The 11387-nt window shown below is 34.5% G+C and overlaps 1 protein-coding gene and 1 long non-coding RNA gene across 2 annotated transcripts; one reads left to right on the forward strand and one right to left on the reverse strand.

Moving 5' to 3' along the window:
* Positions 1-144: 144 nt before the first annotated feature.
* On the forward strand, positions 145-901 carry LOC132128841 (uncharacterized). Its single transcript, XR_009428393.1, has 2 exons — positions 145-417; positions 752-901. It is a non-coding gene; the product is annotated as an uncharacterized LOC132128841 (long non-coding RNA).
* A 511-nt stretch (positions 902-1412) lies between these two features.
* Positions 1413-9713, reverse strand: LOC132128840 (zinc finger protein 362-like). The gene is made up of 9 exons (XM_059540205.1): positions 9579-9713; positions 8014-8080; positions 7320-7566; positions 5945-6049; positions 5539-5860; positions 5203-5427; positions 5025-5103; positions 4336-4494; positions 1413-4233 (listed from the first exon to the last, which is right to left on the reverse strand). The coding sequence occupies exons 2-9, from the start codon at positions 8074-8076 to the stop codon at positions 4117-4119; spliced, it is 1317 nt and encodes a 438-aa protein (XP_059396188.1). The 5' UTR covers positions 8077-8080; positions 9579-9713; the 3' UTR covers positions 1413-4116.
* Between the last annotated feature and the right edge of the window lie 1674 nt (positions 9714-11387).

Genomic DNA, 11387 nt, shown 5'->3' on the forward strand with positions numbered 1-11387 from the left:
TATGTGAGTTTAATTCACTTTGTAAAGACAAATGCTATAAAAGCTTGCTGGTTGTTTAGAATCTTTTCAGTGACACACACAGTTCATCATCTGTGTCGTTGCTCAGAATTATTATTATTATTATATATATATTTTTTAGATTATTTAGTATGATTTTATTTTGCATATTCACTATATTTTTTTTCCACTGGAAGAAACCACAGCTATTAAAATGTCAAAATACTTATTTAGACCTTACTTATGTGTAGTATATGCTTTAAAGTACTAATGTAAGCAATGTGGTTGTTGAATAATTTATCATGGAAAAAGTTTGGTTTCTTGGTATTAGGTTCCATTGAAAAAAAGAAACGGACATGGTAGCATTATCAGCCGTACGGGATTGTTGTTTAATTATGAAATGGGGTGAAATGGGAGGGGGTTTTTTTAGATTAAAAAAAAAAGTTTTGTACAAAGTCCTCAGTGACTGAATGACCAACTGACAGCGGAGAACTATTGTATCACTTTGAACATAGTGGTGCTTATTGCAGAGCCAAATGACATCTAGCTCCACATCTGTGGACCTAATGGGTGGAGCTCGTCTTAGTTCTGTTTAGGAGTAGGGTGTGGCTAGACTGTCAAGCTCCACCCATTTTGTCCAGAGAGGAGGAGCTGACCTCAAGCTCCACCCACTGGCTCTGCAGAGAGGAGCTTCTGTTTTAAGCTGTGGCAAAAGGATCAAGATCCTGTTGTTGTGCCTGTACATTATTGTGAGAGCATTGTACATTGTGTCCTGCTGCTATTCAATATTAGGATGCAACTTTCACAAAATCTTAACATAGGGCTCATGTCATTTAAACTGAGAAAGACATTAGTGTGCACGCTACACAAAGCATGTATTTTCTTAATAAACCTATTTTCATGATGCCTGTTTGATTGCTTCAGTCAATTTTGAATGTCATATTTACTAACAAAATATCCCAAAATAGGTGTTTAGGTAATGCCATTACCTAAATACAGGTATTTTCATACAAAGTTTTACTAATAAAGTGTATAAAATGTAATCTTAAGTTTTGGGTAACACTAAACAATTACACAATAAACTCTTAGCTTTAATCACTGTATTAAATAACATTATTAAAGGGCACTACATTTGTGATAGTATGTATTAATCTGTTAAGATTATTAAATGCTAGTTAACACAAAGAGTTCCTAAAAACATCATATGCATTTGCCATCAAAGTAAGGACCTAGATCTTAAAACAAAAGGATTCAAGCTTCAATCGGATGTAGTGGAAATGAATCTGTAACTTGCAAACTTTGAAAGCAACCCTGCAGATTTGTATCAATATTGTGTCCATATCAAATGTAGTGTGCCCAGTGTTTGACAGGGTTCACTCTTTTGATTCCAGTGCATCTTAAAAAAATACAAAGGCTCAAGTATAACCGTCTGAATTTAATAAACAAGATAGAGATACAAAGTGTTCTTGACATTGATATTTTCTTAATTCACCTATCAGTCTTGTCTGTGCATATTTATATGAAACCACAATGCAAGACGAAGGAAAACGTGAATTATTTCAGAACATACATAACAATGTCTTACATAATACATGTCAACAGTTAATAACGATTACTGTGTTCCATGCGGAAAAAAGACTTAAGAAAACCGAATACTGAAAAACACTGACATGAAAGGGAGAAAGAGAAAGAAACCGGTCTTTCAGCGTTGATAAAATAAAGCGTACACATAAAGATGACAAGGATGCCTATTAAAACAATGATCAGTACTTATTAAAACAAAAATTAATAAGTTGAAATATACTAAACAGATACAAAAATGATTAAAGTACAGTATCTAACCCTTGCAATTTGCACTATCAATGAATACAGGGTATATTTTATAGTAAATGTACATGTCTTATTGATTTCAAGTGGATTTGAGGCTGAACAAGCCAGGATTATACTGTAATGTAATAATCTATTCCTGGCAATAAGATGAGGTTTTATAAAAAGCACCAAGAACAAGTAGCTCCTCATCAAATTGCTGTTTTCTAAAATTGCTACATTCCCAAATATTAAAGGTGCTGTACGTAGAATTGACACCGAGTGGTTGAACTAGGTACTGCAGTCCAAATGTAAAATATTGGAGAGGGTTTTTTCATCTGGCCCCTCCTCCTCAGTTGATGCACACACAGGTTGCCAGATTGAGGACACAAACAGGAACAAGCGCACTTGACGATGAATTAAATGAAATACGCTGTGTTTTCCGTCAACTGGCAACCCGGCGTGCCGAAATACAATTAGGTAAACTAGCAGTGGGCGGGTTTCACAAACCAAAACAGAGACAGACATTCCGGCCCTGTATGCACATTTTCAAAGGAGAACAACTGACTGTAGCATAGATTTAAAAAGTATGTTAACTTGGCATGTTTCTTAAATAGCTGCAAACATATTATGGTATTTTTATGCTTTAGTAAAGTCAAAAACTTACAGAACCTTTAAAGAAAAAAATTCAGTTTGCCCAGTAAACCATTACTGTGTAACAAATCAGCTAAACTGTATATATATAATGTCCATTATATATATTTTGGGGAATTTGAGAGCAACAGTGTGGTCCTTTGCAAACAAAAAATGTTTCCTAAATATACCGGATTAAAAAACCATAAGCTTAACAAATGACTGGTATAAATAACTACAAAAATAAATGAATGTTGTAGAGCTGCAGTGTTGTGGCCTGTGAAATTACATATGGTATGATCACATATGATCAAATTTGGCTAGAATAATTCAATAAGATCATGTGTGCTTTAACTCAGTAAGAACATTTTGTACTGCTGCCCACTACTGTTAAAAATGTTTTATCAGCTTGTATGCTGGTTTGCTTATATATATATATATAAATCAGCAAAACATACCAGATTTATAGAGTTATTCGTTTTCGGATGAACTTATGTAACAGAAATGCAACGCTGGAAATGAACACGACTACATTCAAAATTAGCTCTTTTTTTTTTTTTTTGTATACTTGATTTTCTTAAAACACGATTAGTGATATTCTGGTATACAAAATTCAAATTTGACAAATAAAAAAATGTCAAAATAGGCCACTGCTATTAGATTATATCTTAATATTAAAACAAACCTCATGAAAACTTTCCATCGGTGTAAATTAATGTCTCAAGGTGCTTTTGCATTGCTTGTGTCGGGAAGAATAGAGGGATTAACACTTAACGGAGTTCAGAAGTCAGGCTACACGGTAAATTTGTGATTTAGATAAAAACACTGAACCTGTATGACACTTCCTCGGTCACATCATGACGAAAATCCATTTAATGGACATTGTCATCATGCAATTATGCCATTTAATTAAAAAAATGACAAAAAGGACACTTTTTCTTTAATATACTATGATTGGAATGGATGACATTAGCATTGCAAACAAAAAGGCCTACGTAAAACATCTATGATGCAAATAGCACAAGTCATTCTTTTAGAGAGTGTCACATCTTATTTACACTCTTTTATGTTAGCAGGGGATTTCTTGCAATTCCGTCATCTCAAAAATACTAGAGCAATGACCATGCTTATAAAATTCACAAAATTGACTTTAACGCAACTGTGTCACGGCACACAAAACTCACTTTTAATTTCTCCAGCAAGACCTTATACCCCATAAAAAAGGATAATAGAAGCTTAAAGTGGTAGAAGTGTCATATCCACAGCAAAATAATACACAATATCCTGTTAAAACAAATGACAAGGAGGAGAAGTGGAGACGGAAACCAACAAAATCCGTCTGACTTTCTAAAACGAAGTTTTAAACTCTCATAGCTGCCCAAAGCGAGAAGCTGCTCCTATTCTGAAAAGATTCATTCTACTTTGAGCCAAAACCACAAGGCTAAAAAAGTGCTTAAAGAGTATCTTTGGAAGTCTCCCTTACACACCTTTGAAACCAAATGTTTAAATGATCACTACATAAAATCACTAAGAGCTAAAAGGGTAAAGACAATATCAGACTCAAATGTCCTCCGAGGTCTCTTAACACTGTTCATGTTATTCTTCTTCTTTTTTTTTTTTAACGGAAGACCATCGCAGTGAACAAAATACCTTTTAATGCAAGAGAAACATGAGGGGGACTCAAATAAGTGCAATGCGTATGGGGATGCTGGGAGATTCTGTTCTCTGTGGGGAATGGTGACTGACCAGATGTTCCACCACAGTGTGTTTGGACATGTGCTTCATAAGGTAGGTCTCCTGAAAAAAAAGCACAAAAAAAAACAATAAGATGGTGTTATAATATGACAAAAGAGGAGGGGTCTCATATTTTCCCATAGGTTAATGTGGACTGATACTCACTGAGGTGTATGCACGACCACACATGCTGCAACAGTACGATTTAGCGTTCTTAATGGCATGTGCAGAGAGATGGATCTGTAAGGAGGCGGAGTCTGTGTATGCGCGGTAGCAGTTGGGACACTTGTATGGCTTGTCTTTGTTATGTTGTCTCTGGTGAGACTGAACAGGAAAAGAAATGAGGAAGAATGTTTAACACCTATAAGACTCCGTTATCATGCCAAAGAAAATACTGAATAAAAAAAAAATATATATATATATATATATATATATATATATGCTTTTTATGCTCCATTACTTCAGTCTTTATTGTCACAAAATCCTTCAGAACATTTATTACATATATATTTCAATTTTTGTATTTACTGTCGTTACTGTTTACTTGTATTTACTTTACTGTGTCCCTGCTGAAGTACAAATTTTTGCTGCAGTCCAGACTTTTGAATGCATTGTGCATATATATATATATATATATATTTTTTTTTTTTCTGTCATATATTTATCACAATTATATAACAAAATTATATAACAAATAAAATGATATGACAATTATATAATAAAGTTTTAATTTATAGTAATTATACAGATAATTTAAATATATTATAAATTAGACCTCGGAAATTATATATATATATATTACTCATTTTTACCACATAATTTTCCTTTTGCTCTTATTTTTATGTTTTTTTCACCTGTAGGTTTGAGAGTTGTGTGAATGCCTTTTCGCATCCTGGCTGGGCACATTTATATGGTCTGTCACCAGTATGAATCCTTAAAAGCAAAGACATATTTATTAACATTCTACCCAACTCAGAACTAGTTTTATAGTTTTGCACGTGCTCTAAAGGCTTAGCTGTGAGTTGTGCTGACCTGGTGTGCTGCTGGAGATGTGATAACTGGCGGAAGGAGTTCTCACAATAGGAGCAGTGGTAGGGCTTAATGCCTAAGTGAATACGTAAGTGCTGTGCTAGGTATGAGGCGTTGGCGAATGACCTTGAACAGTGAGGGCACTTGTGGGGTTTGGCCTCTGTGTGGGACTTGGAATGAATCTGCATCTCTGACTTGTTTAAGAAAGTAAGGGGACACACTTTACACCTGAATGAAACGCAAAAATGCAATAATTGGTTAGTGAAATTAAATTCTGTGTGTAATACAAGATGCAATACAGGTCCTAAATTATATGATTCATTGCTGAAAGTTTTAAACCTGTATGTTTTTCCCTCTTTGGCGATGGTAACCGCCTGGTCAGGGCCTGAGGCCAGAAGCGGATAGGGAACCACCAGCAAAGGGCCAGTATTATTCTCTGCTTTAATCTTCTTGCGGCCCCGTGGAGCTTTGGGCTGTGGTCCCAGCATCCCCACCAGACCTCCACTTTTAACATGTTCCATCCCAGGACCGCTAGCCAGGCCAGAAATGGTGTTTAAGGAAGGTGCGCCGCCCAAACGGTGCTGGCTGCTAGACGTCGGGGTTGTGGGAGTTATAGCCTCAGAGGTGTTGTGGCTTTCTGAGCGGGATGACAGCATGAGACCTGTTTTTGAAAATCAAAAAAGGTGGTTTTCATAACTTGTCTCTGTCACATGGAAACGTCTGTTTATACATGCATGTCTTTCACCTGAGCGATGGTTCGCTCTGGAGGCTTGGTCCACCGCTTGTCGCATATGCCAGTCTTCCCATAATCCCTTTGCCTTCACTGCAGACTTGTCATCTATATTCAGCTCTGAAATTATGTAAGAATATAAAAAAGCACGCATTTTAAAATACATGTTCCAAATTGTAAGAAATGTATGCTTTGCTGTTATGTCGGTTTCATATGGTTTTGAAAAGTTCAATTGAATGAATAGAAAAATACCACGAGGTGTAACCACATCAAGTAAAATTGAATAATACTAAGTAGCTCTTGCTTTGCAAATATCAATAGTATTACACATACAATATTATTAATATTTCAAAAATATATTTTTGGGGAGTCACAACACGTGACTATGATGTTTTGTTCTGCGTAATGGTTGCACCACATGATTTCATTAAATATTAAGAAGCAGTGAAACAGTTTTGTTAAAATTCTAGCCATTTTCCTAAATAAATAAATACATTATTAATAATAATAATAATAATAAATGGATTTTTAAAAAATTATTAGTTTTAACAGGATATTATGTATGATAAATTACACCACAATTTGTATAAAGATTTTTTCTAACAAGAGTTTACATTTTTTTTTTCATGATTATATGATTTTGGGACAATTAAAGGTATCAATTTATTTTACAGTGCCCTTGTTACACTTTACATGCATTTACTATAGTAATTAAAATAAATTATGCATAATTACATGCAATAACCCTAAACCAAACCCTGTTCCTACCCCAATGCTATAGTAAGTAATATTACTCGGTACTTAAATAAGTGATTACACTGGAACAAGAACACTGTAAAATAAAGGTCAGAAATTGAAAACATGCAGACTTTATTTTAAATGGATGTCTAATGCTATTTCATGCATTCTGACTTATTTACACTGCTAATTTACCTAAAGTCTCCTGGAAGAGCACATACACACAGCAACCCATCAACATGCCTCATTCAGGTTACAGAAGTTGTCGGGATCTGATTCTGGATCTGATATATATGGCTGGATCTGATTTCTAGCAATATTCAATTTAAGTGACTAAAGTTTCTGTTGCTGTTTGATTTATGTCGATGTCACAGCTTTCATACGATCGCTATGCAAACGCTTCACGTGCTCGTGACTCTTTAGCTCCGCCCATGCCACGCCTCCAGGACCTCGACTGTATCTGTCTTTTATAAATCTGATAAAACTAAAGACTCTTCAGAGATACGAAGGATGCAATGCTACTCTATAGATACTCAAGGGCAAAAATTAGCATTACATTGTTGACCAACATAATACACTACAACATGTACAGTGCATACCGGAAGCATAACATGTGAATGCCGTCATGATAACACATGGAAGGGCTATGTACCTGCGATGGTGCTGGATGCTGGGCGGGCGTGCAGGGCGATGTCAGGCTGAGAGGAGTTGTGGGACTGAAGACCCGGCACCTGCTGCAGCTTGGGGATTGACATCACATGTTGTCCACCATCTGAAGGTGGAGAGGCGACCAGCAGAGTCTGCTGAGAGGAAACAGTGGTGGGCGGCAAATGCGGAGATCTAATTTTTTCTGCCATCAGTTGCTCTTTGATCTTGTCGATAAGAACCAGGTTATCCAGCTGTAAAAGTCATTGGTTAAGTTTGACAGGGGACAAAGACATCATGTGACGTGAGACACTAAACCAAACTGAGCGATAAAAAGGAGGATATGTGGGGGAAACTCATATCACGGTTTCTGTGATCGCTTTGGCCAACCACATTGGCATAATGTACAGATTTGCAAACGTGCATACTGTCATGCTTTCTTGTGTTCAAACGCTCGCTAAATGCCACATGATTTTGCTCTTTTCTCAATGGTACAGTATGTAAAAATGACTGGAATTTTTTTTATATATATATGCATTTTTCATATATTAATAAATACTATGTTGGTTATATTTTTGCTGAATGAATTTAAAGTAAAACATTCATAAATAGTCACTATAAATCTGTTCATATGTAAAATTAACCATTACAAATATATAATGAAGCATGTCAAGCAAGACATTATAAAACACAATACTCACTTGACTAGGCATAGAGGGAGGAGGTGGCCAGAAATATGGATTATTGAAACGAGGCTCTGCCATCCTTCTAATAAAACAGAATAAGGGTCAAATCATAATATTATAATTTAAAGCAGATTAAATGTACACAAAGGCCTAAAAGGATTGAGTTAGAAACATATTTCTCACCTAAATCTAATATCTAATTAAATCTAATCATTTACTGAAACTGTATCAGCGCTTGTTTCAGTTGTTCTCACAATAGATGAGTCATTTTCACTGACATGTCATAATTTAGTTCCTGTAGTTCCCCCAAAACTCATCGTCATGTCATTCCAACCTTGTATGTCGATCTTTCTTTTCCCCATTTCGTTTTTTTCCATGTAAAGAAAATGGGCTTTTGTGGTCCTAAAGCTAACTAAATAAATTGAATTGATTTTTGTTGTGAAAAGCTTTCTTGTTGTCATTAATCTCTTTGGTTGTTAACACCAAGTTAACAGTAACTGTAATAACAATGACATTTTGTCAGAAACTTTGCTTAATAATGTCTGAAATTAACTTTTTTTTCTCATAGGGTGCATTGATGTTTTTAAATAAATTCTTAATTGAAACAATTATCTGCCAAATAAAATAAAACAACATTTTGCTATACAGTCTTTCAACATTGGTATTATATTTCGCCCAATTTCTGACCCTGATTGTTGTCATGGAGTTTTGTTTGTTTATTACAAATGACTTGAGTCATCAGCTTAAGTGTCAAAGATTTTTGCCATGTGACTCAAGTTTGAAGTGAGTAAACTTCAGTATTTAAGACATTTCATTTAAATTTGAAAGCACGTAATCAAAACTATAAAAAGGACCAAATTCAACAGAACTCAAGTTCCTCTTTAAACAAAAAGCCGATCCGTAGGATCTAAAGAACAAACATTCTGACGCATCTTTAGACTTTAGTGATCATTTCCCCATACAGCAGCTGCACAACACTGTTATATCTCATCTCTACTGATCACCCAGAGCCTCCGATTCATTCCTGCACAGTTTCACCAAAAACATTTCAGACAAAAGAAAAGAACAAAAATGGCAGCCTGTTATATTTTCATAAGGACGCCATATTCTGCAGAGCCCCAAAATCCACGCTCAACTCGGTTTATATTTTTTTTCTCGGGGAAAACCCGATCGAGCAAGGACATGTTTGTGGTTGTGTGTGTGTGCTTGTTTATGAAGAATAGCACCTTTGAATTGCCCGGCCCCCCTTGAAAAAAAACCCGACACTTCCGACAATCATGCCGTGCAAAAATGCCTAACAATTGGCGAAATGCTGCGCACGGCTGAGTCATTTTACAACATCTGCCTCCCCGATTGCGTTGTAACAGTGTTATAGTGAATTCACATTGAAATCATTAGTACATGCATGCACAATGCATTTAAATATTTCAATTTATTCTCTTATATTTCGCTTTGTGCAACCTGTGGTAGATCAAAGGCGATAAATCGCGCGCGTCAAACAGTTATCTGTCGTACAATGCAGTAATGTGCACGATATCTCAGTGTGGGAAAAAGGAGAAAGACGCCATGAGCGCACAAACCTTCTATATCGATGTCAGAGTGTGTTTTTATTTCTCTCAGAAGAGGCTTTAATAAAGCAGAGAAGAGGCTGGATGTTCTCTATGCGCCTCCAGACAGCTCAGCTTCCGGGTCAGCCTGTTCACTTCTGGGTGCTCTATACCAAAACCTCTCATTTTAGCTGGGACATATGATAGGGGAGCATTGCTTTTAGAATCGATTGTGCACTGTGCTTCCTTTGTAGCAAAAAAAAGGCATTTGAGATAACAGAACTGAGACTTTCCCATGCAATATATAATAGGCTATTGTATATAGATTTACTGTATTTACAGTTCCATTAATAACAGAAGAAAGGCTTTTTTTATATTAATAACCAGATTTATTATTCTAACAGATCCTGGTATAAAATCATATTTTAAAATAGTGCTGTCAAATGATTAATCATGATTAATCACATCCAAAATAAAAGTTTGCATTTAGTTTGTGTGTGTGTGTGTGTGTGTGTACTGTACTGTGTATATTTATTAAATATAAATAAATACACAAACATACATATATATATATATATATATATATATATATATATATATATTATATAATTTAAAATAAATATTTACATGAATGCATTTATATATATATATATATATATATATATATATATATATATATATATATATATATATATATATATATATATATATATATATATATATATTATACATAAAACAAAAACATATTTTTTCTTACATGTTTACATGCATGTGTGCATTTATATTTACATAATAAATATACACAGTGCACAGACATATATTATGTAAAATATATATATATATTTTTTGACAGCACTAATTTAAATGCATTTTAATTAGAACATTTTATGGAAATGTTGGCTTCTTGCAAGTAAACCCGTATTAATTGTATTAAATGTTATAATAGCTAGTTTTGTGGACTCATAAGTTGTTATAGTAAATTTAAATAATATGGTAATTTAATGATAGTGTTGATCAATCATTGTCCATGCCACTAAATGACAGTATCCCTGTTTCCACACTAACAAATTCACTTCAGTGCAAAGGACAAGAATCAAATGTGTTATAAATGCCATGTTATAAAGGTCAAATTACCATTCAAACAAATATACAGAACATAAAATGAAAAAAAGAGTAAAGTTTGGTGAGACAAACTTTGATGTTTGAGAAAAATGCTTTAAAATCTTAGAAAAGTTTAAAGGTTTTACAAACCCAAACAGACACATTGACCATCAAATGAGATCATCACTGACATCAAATCACGCCTACAGGTTTGGTGTGTTGGGGGTAGTTCAGTGCTGAACTAGTAATCTGCGCATCATAGGTTAAACCCAAAAGGGGTGATTCATGAACATCAAAGTTCCTTCCCAGCAAACAGGGAACGTTCTCACAACTTTTTAAAAGTTATATAAATATTAGAACAAAACGTTCTTTAAGTAATATTTATGAAACACTCTTATTATGTTCTCATAAAGTTGAGAGAAAATGTTCTTAGAGCAACATCCTCAGAATGCCCTCGTGATGTTATTTGCACTTAATGAATGTTCTGATAATGTTAAAGAGAAAACGTTCTTACAATATTAAAAATAAATGTTCAAATAACGTTTTATTTTGGGTGAAAATAAACCTAGTAGAACGATGTAAGAAACGTTTTTGTAACCTTTAAATAACATTATAATAACAATAAGTCAACACTTTAGAAACATTTCGAAACAATGTTCCCACAATGTTTTTATAACCTAAATTTGTTATCAGCGTATTGGAGTCCCTTAAAGGGGTGGTTCACTGTGTTTTTTTTTTGTG

Source organism: Carassius carassius, chromosome 46 (assembly GCF_963082965.1).
Source record: "Carassius carassius chromosome 46, fCarCar2.1, whole genome shotgun sequence".
NCBI lineage: Eukaryota > Metazoa > Chordata > Actinopteri > Cypriniformes > Cyprinidae > Carassius > Carassius carassius.